The sequence below is a fragment of the Clupea harengus genome, chromosome 26 (assembly GCF_900700415.2).
Source record: "Clupea harengus chromosome 26, Ch_v2.0.2, whole genome shotgun sequence".
Classification (NCBI taxonomy): Eukaryota; Metazoa; Chordata; class Actinopteri; order Clupeiformes; family Clupeidae; genus Clupea; species Clupea harengus.
In genome coordinates, this window is record NC_045177.1 from 3,330,524 (window position 1) to 3,351,234 (window position 20,711).

Genomic DNA, 20,711 nt, shown 5'->3' on the forward strand with positions numbered 1-20,711 from the left:
AGTCATGTGCACCAATGAATAGAGCTACTAACAATGTATGTTTCAATCTGCTGCTTGTCAAATACATATTGTACACACTCACGCCCTCCCCTACATACTTAAAAAAAAACACTGACTTCAAGTTTTTTTTCTTTTAATTCAATTCATGTTTTAATCTCTACCCCACCACACGTTTCAAATATGAAGAAATAATACTTTATCATGTACATCACATTTGGATTGAAACTCATCTTATCAAAAATATTTCAATAATGATAATACATGATGGACTATCAGGGGAGCACACCATTTCAATAGGTCCTCTGGTGTCTCTTGAGAGCAGACATCCTACTAAAGGTCTTTCCACACTGAGAACACTGATGGGGCTTTTGCCCAGTATGGATCTTCATGTGTGTTTTTTTTTTCAAATTCAATTTATGTTTTAATCTCTACCCCAATACACGTTTCAAATAGGATCAAATAATACTTCATCTTGTACATCAAATGTCATTAAAAACTCAGCTAATCAAAAACAATTTCAGTTAGAGATACTCCATCATGTATTAGCAGGACAGCACATCATTTGAATGGATCCTCTGGTGTTTCTTGAGAACAGAGATTCTATTAGAGGTCTTTCCACACTGAGAACAGTGGTGGGGCTTTTCCCCAGTATGGATCCTCTGGTGTGTCTTGAGAACAGACAATTGTCTAAAGGCCTTCCCACATGTACTGCACTGATGGGGCTTTTCCCCGGGATGGATCCTTTGTTGTGTCTTGAGATGAGCCATTGTACTAAAGGCCTTCTCACATGTACTGCATTGATGGGGCTTTTCCCCAGTATGGATCCTCTGGTGTGTCTTGAGAGAAGACAATTGACTAAAGGCCTTCCCACATGTATTGCACTGGTGTACAGTATACTTCCAGAGCATACCAGTGCCAGCCTTAAAAAGGTGAGTTTGGTAATCTGACTCCACTCTTTAGTGTTGATATATAGCTTCTTCTGTCTGACCAATTAGCTTCCTGGATTCAAACCTAGCCAATCAGCTGTAGGAGCTTTTGGAATGCAAACTAGCATGACAAAGGATTACGGGCTGGAACTACATGTCCATGAGCACCATTTACACGTCTGATGGTCCTCAGGTGGGCGTGGCCATAGCTCAACCTGCAGAAACTCCACAGAGGAGTGTAGTAGGGGGCTGGGGGTGTGAACTGAGAAGTGATGGGGAAGGAGAAGGAAAGGTGGGGGTGGACTGGTAAACTGAAGGAAGCTTCCATTTTGCCTTAAAGCTTGTTTATCCTGTATACATAGTATGTGAGTATTCATGTAAGCATGTTATATAAAAATAGAGATTACGTACTGTATAATATCAGACCGACATACCAGTGTGAAGATCCACTTAAAAAACAATGGAATTAAATAGAAATCATGAGACCCAACAAACGTTTCTTTTGTAAGTACACAGAGGACATTATCATTTGCACCCAAAAACTATCATTTACCCCAGGTAAATCTGAATACTTTACTTTTCATCTGTTTTTGCCTTACTGTTGATGTCAGTGGTTCATCCAGCTCAACTACAATTCAAGGGTTTTAAACAAATATGATTATGTACCTTACTTTAAGAATACCACAAGAATACATGCAATTCACATCAATAATAATTGCTTTATTCTTGGCAGGACTGCAACTAAAAAAACAAAGACCAAATAAAAAAGTTTTACAATACATCTCATTCTCAACATGAAACTATTAGCAGTGCTATGTCTGATCTGGTCATTGGCCATCAGGGTCTTAGCAGTGCCTGCCTTCAGTGCTCCCCTGCAGTGCATTTTCAGCCATGGTGGCTTCATACTACGTCCTCATTGCACACATTTTTTCCAATTTTATATTTTGTAGGTGTAATGCTTCATCCTGACATAGCGGTATAGTACAGACGTATCCAGATTATTTGTTTATTTGTTTGTACATTATATTTGTGTAATTCATCAATCAATGCTTCTTGGGCAGGATATGTCAGGGTTGTTGATCTTTTAAAGACTTAATGTGACATGGCTGTGATTTGAGAGTGATATTTAAGGCCTTACTGTAGAGTAGTTGATATGACTGGGATCTGTGACTGCATAAATGACTACACTACTGCTGAGGGGAGCAGTAGGTGAATCTACCCAGAGAGTCACCTTTCCTTCCACCATAAGTAATGAACAGACCCAGGGTATTTACAGAGCTGCAGTAACTGTTTGGCATTTCTGTTTATAATACTGTCATTGCTCTCAAGTGGTCTTTCAAGATGTTTGCTTTGATTTATCTGTGTCATTAATGTATGTATTCCCATTTGATTTATCTGTTTGTCATTAATGTATGTTTTCCCATGTGATTTATCTGTCTTTCATAATGTGTGTAGCATTTGAAAGGGGAATCATATAGATGGCAAACAGGATAATGTGAAGATCTGAGAAAGTTTGACTTAATCCATAAATGTGATGTCCCTTTCTGTTCAGGATAAATATGACTTGAACGGTTTTCCGGCAATAATACAAAAGTTCCCTCTGACTCTTTTCCACATTTGACATGTTTAACAGAAGAAATACAGAGTTCCCTGTAATGAGGAATGGATAATTAGTTTAGCTAATTACTGCTTGTCGATTATATATTGTACACCCGCACACACGAACACAAATCCCCCCGACACACACACAAACATACTTGAAAAAAAAAACACTCACTTCAAGTTTTTTTTTTTTTTTTATTCAATTCATGTGCCCTAACAATTCATATTTCAATCTCTACCCCAAGACACATTCAAATATAATAAACAATACTTCATCTTGTACATCAAATGTTGTTGAAAACTCAGCTAATCAAGATATTTTTCAGTAAGTGATACTCCATCATGTATTAGCAGGGCAGCACATCATTTGAATGGATCCTCTGATGTCTCTGGAGAGTAGACATTTGACTAAAGGCTTTTTCACACTGAGAACACTGATAAGGCTTTTCACCAGTATGGATCCTCTGGTGTCTCTTGAGATCATCCATTCTATTAAAGGTCTTTCCACACTGAGAACACTGATGTGGCTTTTCTCCTGTATGTGTAATCTGATGTTTGGATAGGTTGGAGCTTTCCCTGAAATACTTTCCACATGAAGTACACTGATACGGCTTTTCCCCAGTATGGATCTTCTGGTGTAACTTGAGACGAGACATGTTACTAAAGGCCTTTCCACATGAAGTACACTGATACGGCTTTTCCCCAGTATGGATCTTCTGGTGTAACTTGAGATTAAACATTTGTCTAAAGGCCTTTCCGCATTGAGAACACTGATGGGGCTTTTCCCCAGTATGGATCCTCTGGTGTCTGGTGAGGTGGGATCTATCCCTGAAATACTTTCCACATGAAGTACACTGATACGGCTTTTCCCCAGTATGGATTCTCTGGTGTTTCTTGAGGTCATACAATTGATTAAAGGCCATCCCACATGTACTGCACTGGTGTGGCTTTTCCCTGGTATGGATCTTCTGGTGTGTCTTGAGACCAGACGATTGACTAAAGGCCTTCCCACATGTACTGCACTGGTGTGGCTTTTCCCCAGTATGGATCCTCTGGTGTGTCTTGAGATTAGATATTGAACTAAAGGCCTTCCCACATGTACTGCACTGGTGTGGCTTTCCCCCAGTATGGATCGTCTGGTGTGCCTTGAGAGAGGACATTCGACTAAAGGCCTTCCCACATGTACTGCACTGGTGTGGCTTTTCCCCAGTATGAATCATCTGGTGTGCCTTGAGAGAAGACAATTGACTAAAGGCCTTCCCACATGTACTGCACTGGTGTGGCTTTTCCCCAGTATGAATCATCTGGTGTGTCTTGAGAGAAGACATTTGACTAAAGGCCTTCCCACATGCACTGCACTGATGGGGCTTTTCTCCTGTGTGTATTCTTTGATGAATTGAGAGATCGGAACGTCTAGCAAATGTTTTGAAACACTGTGAGCATTCATGTTGTTTCTCCCTGGTGTCCAGTCGCTGATGTAAATCCTGGGATGAAGTATTTTTGCACTGGGGGCGTTTATGTCGTGTCTTTTTGTTTCTTTTTTGCTCAATGTTCCCTCTTTTGTCAGATTGAATCCTTTGAACTTCTCCTGTAATGTTAGAAACAAAAGAAGTTTCAACAACACCCCTCTCCTCTGTAATTTCTACAATACAAGCAAACATTCACTGCTGTGCAAAAGTTTTAGGAAGGTGTGAAAAAATGCTGTAAACTAAGAATGCTTTGAAAAATAAATAAATGTTTATTTTTATCAATTTACAAAATGCAGTGAGTGAACAAAATAAAAATCTAAATCAAATCAATATTTGGTATCACTAGCCTTCGCCTTCAAACTAGCATCAATTCTTATTGGTACACTTGCACAAAGACAGGGATTTTATATGATTATAGTGCGGTGTAGGATCAACCAATTATACCAAACAGGTGCTAATGATCATCAATTTCACATGTAGGTTGAAACACAGTCAGTAACTGAGACAGAAACAGCTGTGTAGGAGGCTTAAAACTGGGTGAGGAACAGCAAAACTGCTACCAAGGTGAGGTTGTGGAAGACAGTTTCATGTCAAAGGTCATACATGGCAAGACTGAGCACAGCAACAAGACACAATGTAGTTATACTGCATCAGCAAGGTCTCTCCCAGACAAAGATTTCAAAGCAGACAGGGGTTTCCAGATGTGCTGTTCAAGCTCTTTTGAAGAAGCACAAAGAAACGGGCAACGCTGAGGATCGTAGATACAGTGGTCGGCCAAGGAAACTTAATGCAGCTGATGAAAAACACATCAAGCTTATTTCCCTTCGAAATCGGAAGATGTCAAGCAGTGTCATTAGCTCAGAACTGGCAGAAACCAGTTGTACCCAGGTACACACATCTACTGTCCGGAGAAGTCTTCATGGAAGAGTTGCAGCCAAAAAGCTCTACCCCGACATGGAAACAAGGCCTGTGACTCAACTAAGCACGAAAACATAGAAACTGGGGTACAGAAACATGGCAGCAGGTGCTCTGGACTGATGAGTCAAAATTAGAAATATTTGGCTGTAGAAGAAGGCAGTTTGTTCGCCGAAGGGCTGGAGAGCGGTACAATAATGAGTGTCTGCAGGCAACAGTGAAGCATGGTGGAGGTTCCTTGCAAGTTTGGGGCTGCATTTCTGCAAGTGGAGTTGGAGATTTGGTCAGGATTAATGGTGTCCTCAATGCTGAGAAATACAGGCAGATACTTGCATGCAATACCATCAGGGAGTCGTATGATTGGCACCAAATGTATTCTGCAGCAGTATAACAACCCCAAACATACAGCCAATGTCATTAAGAACTATCTTCAGCGTAAAGAAGAACAGAAAGTCCTGGAAGTGATGGTATGGCCCCCACAGAGCCCTGATCTCAACATCATCGAGTCTGTCTGGGATTACATGGAGACAGAAGGATTTGAGGAAGCCTAGATCCACAGAAGATCTTTGGTTAGTTCTCCAAGATGTTTGGAACAACTTACCAGCCGAGTTCCTTCAAAAACTAGTGCAAGTCTGGAAGAATTGATGCTATTTTGAAGTCAAAGGGTGGTCACACCAAATATTGATTTAATTTAGATTTCTCTTCTGTTCATTCACTGCATTTTGTTAATTGATGAAGAATTGATGAAAATAAACTGTTAACACTTCCATTTTTGAAAGCATTCTTAGTTTAGAGCATTTTTTCACACCTGCCTAAAACTTTTGCACAGTACTGTATATCTTTATATATATTTATACTGACATATATATATTGGCCTTTGCAAAAATTGCACATCATTTGGAAGTGACTTAGTATAAAAGTGTCTACCTAGAGACTAAATGTAAATGTAAACAGAGATACACACACAAATTAATTTAAGAGCTGGAGAAAAAATGGTGGCAGACACTCTCTCTTTTGAATGTAAGAGATTGGCATACCTAATTTAGTATCCCTTAAATTAGATATCCCCACAGTATCACTCTTCTCTGATTAGGTGTCACATTGTGAAGCACAAGTTCTCTAAAATTCTTGTAAATACACACAACCCTCTACAATAAGCAAGCAACTTACTTGTTGGTGAAGAGTCGAAGTCACCATATTCTCTTGAATCAAATTCTTCTTCGTCTTTGATTTCCATTGGTGAATACTTTTCTTCTTTCAATGTCATGGTGGGTGACGTGTACATTTCAGTCTTGCATTCATAATCCAGTCCAGGCTTTTCTTCCACTGTCTTAAATGTAGACAGATACTCTTGTGGGAAATCATCAAATTCTTCTTCTTTTATCTCCTTCTTCACTGAAGTTGGCAGTTGTGATGGCTCATTAAATCCAGACATTTCTGACTTTAGTTCTGTTTGGAAAAAGAAAAATCAGTCACATTATCCTTTGATGCAAGGATATAGTGAAAATCAGCAAAGAAATAACTTCAGTATAGTTGTACTGCTGGTGAATTACACGTATGTAGATCCAGACCATACCAGTGCACATACAGTATACTCCCAGAGGAATTCCAGTGCCAGCCTTAAAAAAGGTGTGTTCATTAATCTGACTCTGTGGTCTTAATATATAGCTTCTTCTGTCTGACCAATTATCTTCCTCGATTCAAACCTAGCCAATCAGCTGTAGGAGCTAAGCATCACAAAGGGTTATGGGCAGTAATTCCATGTCTATAAGCACCATTTACACATCTAATGGTCCTGGCGTGGGCGTCCAGCCTGCAGACTCCACAAAGGAGTGTAGTAGGGGGCTGGGGGTGTGAACTGAGAAGTGATGGGGGAAGGAGAGGGAAGCTGCACCTGGGCTGGTAAACTGAAGGAGGCTTCCAATCTGCCTTAAAGCTTGTTTATACTGTATGCATATGTGAGTATTCATGTAAGCGTGCGTGTCAAATTGATATAAGGAGAGAGAGTAAGTGTGTGTGTGTAATACTGATATAAGGAGAGAGAGTAAGTGTGTGTGTGTCTGTAATACTGATATAAGGAGAGAGGGTAAGTATAATATCAGACCTCTTTACACTGGAGGCACTGCTAAGACCCTGATGGCCAATGACCAGATCAGACATAGCACTGTTAAGACACCGATGGCCAATGACCAGATCAGACATAGCACTGCTAAGACACCGATGGCCAATGACCAGATCAGACATAGCACTGTTAAGACACCGATGGCCAATCCCTGCTGTCACGGGGCGTAACGGCTCAGACGGGTATTTATCTATTCATGAAAACAGCCAGGGAACAGGGGAATGGACACAAAACAGGGCGGACTAACAGACAAATGGGAAACACACAGAAGGAGACTAGACTAACCTAAAGACTGGACAACAACAGACTGAACTAAAACTACTCAGAGTAACACTCTGGAATTACACAAAACACAGGAGAACACAAAACCAAGAAACTACAAGTAAAGAAAAGTAAAGTAATTATGTATTAGTAACGAAACAAGAGGTGTTTTAGCATGACATTTTAGCTGCTAGATGAAAACTGCGTGCGAAGAAATTTGACACAATTAATAAAAAGAAAAAATACGAACATCAGAAATGTTATTTGTTTAAATGTTTATATTTGATATATCATTTAATATAGGTATACAAAATTGTCACACCAGCTAGCTGTTCTGCCAGGTCTTACCCAGAATCACCGCTCAATGTATGGTTTAAACCGTATTCTTTGCCATTTCCACCCATCGTTCAAGCACACTGAGTACAGTGCTCGCCTTCTGTGTAGGAGTAACGCAAATCTATTCAGGAAAATAACTTGTACCTGAAGTACACTAACTAAACTAAGTTAAAAACCTCAGGTTGTGCAGGTGTTGGGTGATATACATTCAGACCAGGGATTCCACAAAATGGCTTTATTTCTGCATTCACAATTCAAACGTTCATGAACCAAAAGTTCTAATTCTAATTCTAACTCATCATCTATGGTGGCAGGAACACGCAGGCTTTTCTTCCCTATTTTAGCGGTGCGCTATTAACACTTATGGGCGGGGTTAGGCGCTGATTACGCAAAATGCGGAAACACAACATGCTCTATATGCGGTTTGGGAAAGGCGCTGATCACGCTGCGCTCGCAAATGTTAGTAAGTGAGGCCCACAGTGTCTAACACCGGAACAGACAAACAAAGGGTGACGAACAAGACTGACGTCTAACGCTGGGGAACACAAACAGGGTGAAACTAATAAACTAACAGACGATACTAAACTAACAGACTAGAGATTAGACTAGAGACTAGAATTAGGGACACAAACTAAAGAGCCAACAAACAGAATCTAACTCTGGCTAAATGGGCGTTAGGGTGCGGAACTGAAAAACACGGCTCGAAGCCAGACAAGAAAGTCACAAACGACAAAGTTCACAGAACTCTGGTAAACGTAGTCTTGGAAGACTGGAAGCACCGAACTTGCTGGCGTTGAAGGCAGCAGACAGGGAGCTTGCTGGGCAAGACTCCAGCGGACAAGGACGGCATGGAGGCTGCTAACCAGGAGGCGGAATCCCGAGAACTCGGCAGAAATGTTCATATCTGCAGATGCCGATAATTACGTTTTAAAGCTTTTATCTGCAGATACCGATGTCGTGCCGATATTATCGTGCATCCCTAATGTATATGTGACTTATGTATGTATGTCGGTGAGGTGTATAAGTGTATAAGTGTATAAGCTACTGGATGACCTAAATTTCCCTCGGGATTAATAAAGTATCCATCTATCTATCTATCTATCTATCTATCTATTCAAAATGTAACAGACTGCAGATAGTGTCCCATGACTAAGGTATTTCCATAGTATCTCTATTCACAATGTAACAGACTGCAGATAGTGTCCCATGACTACGGTATTTCCATAGTATCTCTATTCACAATGTAACAGACTGCAGATAGTGTCCCATGACTAAGGTATTTCCATAGTATCTCTATTCACAATGTAACAGACTGCAGATAGTGTCCCATGACTACGGTATTTCCATAGTATCTCTATTCACAATGTAACAGACTGCAGATAGTGTCCCATTAATATGGTATTTCCACTAGTAGCTCTATTCTCTCCACTGGTCAAGTAAAGCGCAAATTCCAACAGTAAATTAAAAAAATGAACAGTCATGTTTTGTAAATGTAAATGAAACATTGCAATAGATTTGGTTTGAGTTTTACCAAACCAAATATTCAGCAACTTACTTGAGGGAGAGGAATCGTCATCACAATGTTCTGTTAAATCAGATTATTCTTCCTCTTTAATTTCCATCAGTGAATAATTTTCTTCTTTGCAGGTCAAGGTTGGTAACATGTGCATCTCAGTCTTACAGTCATGAAACACTTTCTGGCTTTCAAATGTAACAGACTGTAGATAGGTTTCCATGATTGAGGTATCCCCATAGTATATCTATTCTCTCCATAAGACTCACATACTGAGTAAAGCACAAGTAAAACCATTTGCTAACCATTCAGTGTTTAGCAAATGTAAACAAAACATTGGAATTAATTCAATCTGAATTTTACTAAACCAACTATTCAGCAACTTACTTGTAGAAGAATCGTCATCAGCACATTCTCTTAAATCTGGTTCCTCTTTAATTTCGATCAGAGAAGAATTTTCTTCTTTGCAGGTCAAGGTTGGTGATGTGTGCGTCTCAGTCTTACAGTCATGTTCCAGTTCAGGCTTTTCTTCCACTGTCTGAATTTCAAACAGATACTCCTCTTGTAGGAAATGATCAGATTCTTCTTCTTTTATATTCTTCACTGACATGAGTAGTTGTGATGGTTCAGTAGATTCTGACATTGTAGACCTTAGCTGTCTTTTGCAATGGAAACCCAGCAGGACATTTCTGCAATGCAAGTAAAATATTAGCAACATGCCCAAACACCACAAAGACACAAAAAACACCCTAACATCTGACAAAAGATAACCAGGGTCAAATGGATGGTCCGTGCAATATCACTCAAGTCAGAAAAAAGTTTTTAAAGTGAGAAAAATAGGAACATTTTACAAAAAGCATATTTGAACAAATCAAATCTGTACGGGCTTAATATAATCACCATCCTACCAAAATCAGACATCTGTACTGGCTTACTGCAATCACCATCCTACCTAAATCAGAAATCTGTACTGGCTTAATGTAATCACCATCCTACCCAAATCAGACATCTGTACGGTCTTAATGTAATCATCACCCTACCCAAATCAGACATCTGTACAAGCCAGAGGTGGAAAGTAACTAATTGTATTTACTTGCGTTACTGTAATTGAGTCGTTTTTTTGTGTACTTTGTTTATTTTTTCAGTAGTTTTGTACTTTGCTATATTGGAAATCACATCTGTTACTGAGTAAAAAAAAAAAAAAAACACTGCAATAACTATTCGAGTTATCACGTTAATTTAAGACTCCAGACCGGTTCAACAGTAGAGTGTCTCTAGCAAAACTGTTGCAATATACCTAAAGTACATATATTTATATGGCACAGGATGTAAAACTCAGCTGTCAGCTAAGGTGATCAACCGGTTGACGCCGGATAAAGTGACGAAACGTTAATACAACGGCAAGGAGTGACAGGATTATCAATGAATAAAGTTACTATCTGACGGGCTAAGGTAGTTGTTGTCAACTTGCTATTGTTAACTTGAACTGACATATTCTTCAAGGTACAAATTGTGCGTGACGTGATGCTATATATTACTTCAAAAATAAAGGCCTTCTACCCAATGAGTAGCGCAAACACTATGGAATTACTAAAACAGAGCCTTGACAAGCAGTGCAGCACTGCGTGGTCACTCATTTTTTTCACTGTATAGGAGAGACCCCCATCAAGTTCTTGGAAGTAACTAAGTAACTTTTACTTAAAGTACATTTTAAATGAACTACTTTTTACTTTTACTTAAGTAGATTTTTAGATGGGTAGCTTTACTTTCAATTCCATCAAAGTAAAGGTACTTTTACTTGAGAAGAATATTTCTGTACTTTTTCCACCTCTGGTATGGGCTAAATGTAAGCACCATCCTACCCAAATCAGACATCTGTACAGGCTTAATGTAATCACCATCCTACCCAAATCAGACATCTGTACGGTCTTAATGTAATCACCATCCTACCCAAATCAGACATCTGTACGGTCTTAATGTAATCACCATCCTACCCAAATCAGACATCTGTACGGGCTAAATGTAAGCACCATCCTACCCAAATCAGACATCTGTACGGGCTTAATGTAATCACCATCCTACCTAAATCAGACATCTGTACAGGATCATTTCAGGTTCAGATTTTGTAATGTTTTTTCATGAAAAGCTGCCCTTTCTCTCAAATAGCCCCTGCTTGCGTGCAAAACCGCTCTGCTCCTGCTCAAAACGGTTTGTCTGCACTCACAGACTTCTGCTCGCTCTCGCTATCTCTGATTGATATGAAATAACGTTACCATAATTCACCAACCAATACAAAATCATGACGTGAAATAAACGAAAATGCTCTCAGATTGAAAGACCAAGCTGTATATTAAAGGATAAAAACGTCATACATCGACAAGTTTATTTATGTGCGTTAATCAGCTATCGTTAGGTGCATATGAGCCCTTATAGCAAACTTTACACACACCAGATATGCCCGAGTTATGGCATATATACATTTGGCATCACAAGGCTACTCGACTTACCTAGAAAACGGGAGCTCCACAGAAACTTATGTCAGGCGTCGGTCAGTCGGGGTCATAGCCTCACAATGCTTACTGTCGGGCATCTTCTGCAGTCGTCTTCGGGTTCTTTTAGACGGACAACAGCTACATTAGGATTTTAAAGAACTATAATCCAGCATCGAATGGCTTAATAGGAACCCTTTCTACTCTAAACACCGTAAACTTCTGTGTGTTTTGTTCCCGGGTTCCAAGCACGTTGTTTGTGACGCAAGTTCCTCGGAGCTGGCGACAATAAGCGACATTAAAGGCGGATAATTGCGTCAAAATAAAAGTCTATTACAAAGTTCAGTTAAAAATGTTGGTTTGGCTAACATTTCTACGTTTTGCACAACATATGCCCATTGTACTGCTAGCTAGCCTAGATAAATACAGTGTATGCTATCTTGCATCTGCAAATATTGTAATTTAATTAAATTCAATGCATTTATATAGCAACTGAAATTGTCTCAAGTCTCATAAGGAAGGAGGAATATACATGAAATACACAAAATTAATACTAGATACTAATGGAGAGAGCCAGCATTCAAAGTATTGGTTGTAGAACAGCATAGTGGGTACATAGTGTCTTCATAAGGTTACTATTTGCAGGATAAAAAGAGAAATGAAGCAGAAAACTACGTCAAACTACATCAAAGCAGAGAAATATCTTGAAAATAACCGATAAAGAAATGAACACTAACCCATCCACATTACATTACAAGCCTTTGACCACTAACCCATCCACATTACATTACAAGCCTTTGAAACTGATCACTAACTCATCTGCATTAGATAGATAGATAGATAGATAGATAGATGGATACTTTATTAATCCCGAGGGAGATTTAGGTCATCCAGTAACTTATACACTTAACTTAACTCACAAACACACATACACAAATCACAGTAGAAAAAACAATACACATAGGGAGAACATGTTCACAGGGAGTGGGGTGTATACAGATATTATACAGATATTACAGTGTGCATTGATTGTGTCAGTGTTGATGTCCACGAGGGAAGTAGTGCAAAGAGTGCAGAGAGATAGTGTTCATGTGCTTGTGTGGATAGTGCAAAGATAGAGTTCTTGTGCTTGTGTGTGTGAGGATAGTGCAAAGTGATATAAATAGTACAGTCTTTGCAATTACATTACAAGCCTTTGAAACTGACAATATACAGAGGTATCCAGAAAATGTGTTTATTTGTGTGCAGTTTATATTTATATTTGTGTAATTCTAGTTTGTTTTGTTTTGTCATTTGTCGATGGTTCTTGAGCAGGATCTCAGAGGATGTTTCAAGGTTGTTACTCTTTTTTAGACTTAACGTGACATGGTTGTGATCTGAGAGTGGAATATGAGGCCTTACTGTAGAGTAGTTGATATGACTTGGATCTGTGACTGCATAAGCTACTACATTACTGCTGAGAGGGGAGCAGTAGGTGAATCTACCCAGAGAGTCACCTTTCCTTCCACCATAAGGAATGAACAGACCCAGGGTATTACAGAGCTGCAGTAACTGTTTGCCATTTCTGTTTACAATACTGTCATTGCTCTAAAGTGGTCTTTAAGTAGTTTGCTTTGATTTATCTGTTTGTCATTAATGTTTGTATTCCCATTTAAATGATCTGTCTGTCATTAATGTATGTATTCCTATTTGATTTATATGTGTGTCATTAATGTATGTATTACATTCTGTCAGGAACACAAACTCATCCTCCACTAAGTTTCAATGTAGAACTTGGATTTCAATGTCCTAGGAAACTAACATTTTCCTTTCCTGATGCAACAACATCATTCCAGTCTGTGTAAAAAGCAGAGGCAAAAGTTTAGAACACATCAGTTACACATCAGTTTCCATATTATGGTGTCTTTAGACGTCTCCAAGTGTCTCATAACCTCTCTAAAAACACCAAATACAAAGCAAATACCTGTCACTGTATTTCAAGCATCCATACTTAGTTCTTGACTTCTGTACTACAGCAAACCATTTGAATTAATTTCAGTATAATATATTGTATTTTATTGTGAGTGTGTGAATTACAGTAAAGTTGTACTGTAGATAGTATCCCATAAGTAAGGTATTCCCACAGTATCTCTGTTCTCTAAAAAGGTCTGACATTGTGAAGCACAAGTTAGCCATTCTCTAAAATTCAAGTATTGTAAATATACCCAACCCTTTACAATAAGCAAGCAACTTACTTGTAAGTGAAGAGTCGAAGTCACCATATTCTCTCGAATCCAATTTTTTTTATTTCCATTGGTGAATACTTTTCTTCATTCAAGGTCATGGTGGGTGACGTGTACATTTCAGTCTTGCATTCATATTCCAGTCCAGGCTTTTCTTCCACTGTCTTTAATGAAGACAGATAGTCTTGTAGGAAATCATCAACTTTTTCTTTTATCTCCTTCTTCACTGAAGTAGCAAGTTGTGAAGGTTCAGTAAATCCAGACATTTCTGACTTCAGTTCTGTTTTGGAAAAAGAAGATTGGTCACACTATGCTCTGCTGCAAGGACACAGTGAGAATCTGCAAAGAAAGAACTACAGTATAGTTGAACTGCTGGTGAATTACACATACAGTATACTTCCAGAGCATACCAGTGCCAGCCCTAAAAAGGTGAGTTTAGTAATCTGACTCTGTGGTGTTAATATATTGCTTCTTAATATATTGCTGTCTGACCATGTAAACTAGCATCACATAGGATCACAGGCTGGAATTCCATTTCTATGAGCCCCGTTTACACGTCTGATGGTCCTCAGGTGGGCGTGGCCATAGCTCAGCCTGCAGAAACTCCACAGAGGAGTGTAGTAGGGGACTGGGGGTGTGAACTGAGAAGTGAGTCGAAGGATGGTGAGGGAAGGTGGGGGTTGGCTTGTAAACTGAAGAAAGCTTCTATTCTGCCTCAAAGCTTGTTTATACTGTATGCATATGCGAGTATTTATGTAAGCATGTGTGTGTATTTCATTCTGATATAAGGATAGAGACTACAAATACTACAAGAGCATATGCAATTCACAACAACAATAATAATAATAATTATTATATCTTCATTCTTGGCAGTACTCAAACTTAAAAAACATTGACAAAATGCAAAGGTTTTACAATACAACTCATCCTTAACCTGAAGCTATTAGAAGTGCTATGTCTGAACTGATCAATGGCCATCAGGGTCTTAGCAGGGCCTGCCTCCAGAACTACCCTGTAGTGCATTTTCAGCAACGGTGGCATCATACTTCGTCCTCATTGCACACAAATGTCTGACACGCTTTTGTCCAATTTCATATTTTGTAGATGTAATGCTTCATCCTGACATAGTGGTATCATACAGAAGTATCCAGATTATTTGTTTATTTGTTTGTAGTTTATATTTGATTCTAGTTTGTGTATTTCATCAATCAATGGTTCTTGAGCAGGATATCATTTCTCCCTGTAGAGGCTTTCAAAAACATAAAATGTGTATTTCATATTTTCAATTTGTATCTTTGCTATGAAGTTCAATCTCATATTGACAAAGACAGAAATTGAGTTTGGAGAGGATAGAGTTTGTTTACCTGTTTCAGAGGATATTTGTTTATAGTTTAATGTGAGAGTGGACATGATGTGGCTCCACATTAAATTATCCCATTTTTTCATTATCCACGTGTCTCAAATGTTGTATGATGTAACATAGCTTAACAGGACACATGATATGTCCAGTAACAACATAAAGAAGGGGTAACATATAAGTCAAAACCAACTATATTTATTGGCTGATCTTGAAAGTATTGGCTTACAAAAGCAAAATAAGTGAAACTGTGAAACACACTGTGAAACCTATGAAAAGTGACAGTGGTATATAGAATACAGACCGCGTTAGCCACTTCACAACCGCGATTTTCTTTCGTTCCAATTCTTGGATGTAGGATTTATGACACGACATGGAGGGGCGAGCCCTCCCGGAAGCCATAGAGAATGCATTGAGAGCTCTGTTTTGTGAAAAAAATGGATTTAACATGGGAGTCAATGGGAGAGGTCTGGGGCGATTTTCATTTCGCCCCAAATCGCCCCAGAAGGGGCGGGGCCATTTTAAGCATGACTTTAGGCTGACTGAATGACTGTTACCTGATTCGACAATGACATACAGAGGCAGATCAGACGGTGTAGTGGTAGAATCCGACAGAAAAAAAATTATTACATTTAAATTTACATGTCGTCATTTACGCGACTTACAAGGATATTGCGTTTATACATCAGGATATTTATTTATATTTTAATTTTTTTTCCTAGGCCAGCGCAATTAGTTTGGAGCTGGGGCCGTTTCTTGAAACTGAGGCAAAGTCAAGGGCCGGAGGATATGAGTAATCACGGTAACAAATAAAGAAATTACAACAACATACTGAAGGAGTGAATATATTCTATTTTGTAAGTGCTTAACAACATATGCCCAAGAGGTCGCATAGGCCCAAGGATTCAAAAATCAAACCAGGTGAGCAATAACCAAGCCATATTACCAGACTATTGGAGAAATGCAATTAACTAATGAAAACATGCACGTCATGGTACATAGCTGTACCAACACAACTACTGGTCATTATCCTCAATATTTAAGATTAAACTGATTTGAGTGACAGGCAGAATCAAATGTATCTCCACCAACAAAGTGCATTGCATAGAACTGAATAGAATTGCAACAACTTAAAAGTGCATGGTATTCTATCAAGGAAATTCAGTCCATCAAATTCATCACTCAGTTCAGGTGAACTGTATCAGTTGTTTAGAATTTCATTCATTTAACTGGCAAACAACTTCCAAGTGCACCAATTATGTTTTTACTATTCTGCCCCCGCTTCTGTGTGTGTGACGTGGTCACTCTAGCCTGCTACATTGGCTCGGCAGATAGATAATAGTTTCCCCAAGAGAAAGTCTGAAGCTTGAAGTTCTTTTCAAACCTTTACTTAGGAAGCACTGTAAAACTGAGCAGACATACAGAATACATCTTAGTAATCTCATCTCGTAACATTCGTTTCTAAAAACAATCACTTAGCATTGCATGTTTAACTGTGATAGAAACTATGTTAGCTTAATGCTAACTTATAGGGGAAATTCAATAGAGACCGCGCTAGCGATTAGCATATATTTATCAAAGTAAACAATTCGAAACAAACTTCTGTTCATTACAAGTGGTTTCCACAAGAAGTAATGTTTCTAAGTAATAACTGATCAACTGTTTAAGAAAATACTTACAGGCAAACTTTTTCTGGCCATATATATCAGAGTGGGAAAAAATATACCGCCACCTATACGGGTGCATACCGCCACCTACTGCACGTGAGAGTGTACAATTAGCCATAGTCACAAACTGAATGATGCTACCGGAGCACACTCCGGGGGCCAGTGCAAAGCAGCTTGCGGGCCGGATCTGGCCTAGGCAGTGCGTCAATAGCGCATTAACGTGCGTTAGGACCACTGATCCGCAAAACCTGCTTGCAGTCTGTGTTCTACCACAGTCCCCGTCATTGGTCTCATCACTCTCTCATGATTTTTTTTTTTTCTAAAGATGATTTGAATTTGTAACGAGTAACAGTTTCAGGGGAAATGTATCGGAGTAAAAGTATTAGTTTTCTTTGCAAAATGTAGCGAAGTAAAAGTAAACAGAAATATAAGTAGTACAGTACAGTACAGTACAGTATCAAAGTACAGTACAGTAACAAAGTATTTCTACTTCGTTACTATACAACACTGTACAAGGGTATATAGTTATCATAATTTTTATGGATTATAATTTTGGATTGTAGTATTTGAAAGGGGAGTCATAGATGGCACACAGGTAAATGTGAAGATCCGTGGAAGAGAGTTTGTGTCATGACTTAATCCATACATGTGAGTTCCCTTTCTTTTCAGGATAAATATGACATTTTTCTGTCAAGAAAACAAAAGTTCCCTCTGACTATTTTCCATAGTTGACATGAGAATGTTTAACAGATGAAATACAGAGTTCTCTATAATAAGGAATGGAGAAGAGACATTTAGTGTCCCCCTCCCCTCCCCATCTCTGACACTAACAGATCTATGAGCTGTTGATGAGCCCACAGCCTTCAGATGAGGTGACGTTTAAGCCATGAGTCTAGGAAGCTCGCACAAACACTACTTTTTTTTGTGTCAACTACTGCTTGTCGATTATTTATTGGACACCCACACATATCCCCACCACACAAACATACTTGAAAAAACACTCACTTCAAGTTATTCTTTTATTGAATTCATGTACCCTAACAATTCACGTTTCAATCTCTACCTCAACACACGTTTCAAATATGATAAAATAATACTTCATCTTGTACATCAAATGTTGTTTAAAACTCGGCTAATCAAAAACTATTTTAGTTAGAGATACTCCATCATGTATTAGCAGGGCAGCACATCATTTGAATGGATTCTCTGGTGTCTCTTGAGATTAGAAATCTGACAAAAGGTCTTTCCACACTGAGAACACTGATGTGGCTTTTCCCCAGTATGGATCCTCTGGTGTGTCTTGAGATTATACATTTTACTAAAACCCTTCCCACATGTACTGCACTGATGGTGCTTTTCCCCAGTATGGATACACTGGTGTGGCTTTTCTCTAGTATGTGTAATCTCATGTCTGGTGAGGCTGGAGCTAACCCTGAAATACTTTCCACATGAAGTACACTGATACGGCTTTTCCCCAGTATGGATCTTCTGGTGTTTCTTGAGGTTAGACAATTGATTAAAGGCCATCCCACATGTACTGCACTGGTGTGGCTTTTCCCCAGTATGGATCCTCTGATGTGTCTTGAGATGAAACATTTTACTAAAGGCCTTCCCACATGTACTGCATTGATGGGGCTTTTCCCCAGTATGGATACACTGGTGTGTCTTGAGAGAAGAGAATTGACAAAAGGCCTTCCCACATATACTGCACTGGTGTGGCTTTCCTGTATGTGTAATCTGATGTCTGGTGAGGGTGGAGCTAATCCTGAAATACTTTCCACATGAAGTACACTGATACGGCTTTTCCCCAGTATGGATCCTCTGGTGTGTCTTTAGAGCAGACAAATGATTAAAGGCCTTCCCACATGTACTGCACTGATGGGGCTTTTCCTTGGTATGGATCTTCAGGTGTACCTTGAGGTGAGACAATTGATTAAAGGCCTTCCCACATGTAGAGCACTGGTAAGGCCTTTCCCCAGTATGGATCCTCTGGTGTGTCTTTAGAGCAGACAGATGACTAAAGGCCTTCCCACATGTACTGCACTGGTGGGGCTTTTCTCCTGTGTGTAGTTGTTGATGAATTGCAAGAAGGGAAGATCTAGGAAATGTTTTGAAACACTGGGAGCATTCCTGCTGTTTCTCCCTGGTGTCCAGTCGCTGATGTAATTTCTGGTATGAAGTCTTTCTGCACTGGGGGCGTTTATGACGGCTCTCTTTGTTCCTTTTTTGATCAGTGTTCCCTCTTTTGTTAGATTGGATCCTTTGAACGCCTCCTGCAATATAAGAAAAACAAAATTCAAAAACATGTGACTTAGTATAAAAGTGCCTACCTAGAAACTAAATGTCAATGTAAACAGACATTGTAAAGCACAAGTTAGCCATTCTCTAAAATTCAAGTATTGTAAATATACACAACCCTCTACAATAAGCAAGCCACTTACTTGTAGGTGAAGAGTCGAAGTCACCATATTCTCTTGAATCAAATTCTTCTTCATTTTTGATTTCCATTGGTGAATTGCTTTCTTCTTTCAATGTCATGATGGTAGATGTGTACATTTCAGTCTTGCATTCATATTCCAGTCCAGGCTTTTCTTCCACTGTCTTAAATGTAGACGGATACTCTTGTAGGAAAGCATCAAATTCCTCCTCTTTTATCTCCTTCTTCATGGAAGTAGGCAGTTGTGAAGGTTTGGTAAATCCAGACATTTCTAACTTCAGTTCTGTTTTGGAAAAAGAAAATCGAAGTCACCAAATTCTCTTGAATCAACTTCTTCATCTTCGATTTCTGTAATTCATCAATGTAATTATGTTATTCATCAATCAATGGTTCATGAGCAGGATTTCTTTTATTTTCCGCAGTAGAGGTTTTTAAATACAGAAATGTGTATGTTATATTTTCAATTTTCAGTAACTGCCACTTCTGTTTGCTTTAATGTATCTGTGAGTCAGTATTGTATGTATTCCCATTTGAATTATCTGTATCATAAATTAATGTAATCACATTTGAATCAATAAAGTCTAATTCTCTCTCAGTTCCCTGCCATTCATGCCTTTCCTGTCTGCCCATCTGTCTGTTTGTCTGCCCATCTGTCTATCTGTCTGTCCCACTTTCTGCCCATCTGTCTGTCTACCCATCTGTCTGTCTGTCTACCCATCTGTCTGTCTGTCTCCCTCTACAGTATCTTTCAAATGTAACAGACAGCACATCTTGGTTAAGGGATTCACTCTGTTCTCTCCTACAACACTGAACTTTTTCAGAAATTACATTTCAGATTATATAATTTTAATCATATTTATTATTTGCTAGAATTAAAAATGTGAATTGATACAGCAGAAGACAGAATGACAGCAGACTCTTTCTCTCTTTCAAATTTAACAGGCTGCAGATAGTGTCCCATGATTAAGGTATTTCCACTAGTATCTCTATTCACAATGAAACAGACTGCAGATAGTGTCCAATGATTAAGGTATTTCCACTAGTATCTCTATTCACAATGAAACAGACTGCAGATAGTGTCCAATGACTGAGGTATTTCCATAATATCTCTATTCACAATGAAACAGACATCCCTCCATGAGACTCACATTTTGCTGAGTAAAGTAGAAGAACCATTCGCTAACCATTCAGTGTTTAGTAAATGTAAACGAAACACTGGAATTAATTAGATCTGAATTCTACTTAACCAACTATTCAGCAACTTACTTGTAGAAGAATCGTCATCACCACATTCTCTTAAATTTGGTTCCTCTTTCATTTCCATCAGAGAAGAATTTTCTTCTTTGCAGGTCAAGGTTGGTGATGTGTGCGTCTCAGTCTTACAGTCATGTTCCA

At 38.9% G+C, this 20,711-nt stretch overlaps 1 protein-coding gene and 1 long non-coding RNA gene across 2 annotated transcripts; both read right to left on the minus strand.

Moving 5' to 3' along the window:
* Nucleotides 1-122: 122 nt before the first annotated feature.
* On the minus strand, nt 123-20,711 carry LOC105890356 (zinc finger protein 665-like). The gene is made up of 7 exons (XM_031563705.2): nt 20,583-20,711; nt 19,321-19,599; nt 18,676-19,152; nt 18,289-18,594; nt 18,068-18,174; nt 2,891-3,982; nt 123-896 (listed from the first exon to the last, which is right to left on the minus strand). Exons 1-7 carry the CDS (start codon nt 20,638-20,640, stop codon nt 543-545), a joined length of 2,673 nt encoding a protein of 890 aa, XP_031419565.2. The 5' UTR covers nt 20,641-20,711; the 3' UTR covers nt 123-542.
* Nucleotides 6,242-11,912, minus strand: LOC122128897. The gene is made up of 3 exons (XR_006151683.1): nt 11,652-11,912; nt 9,532-9,833; nt 6,242-6,361 (listed from the first exon to the last, which is right to left on the minus strand). It is a non-coding gene; the product is annotated as an uncharacterized LOC122128897 (long non-coding RNA).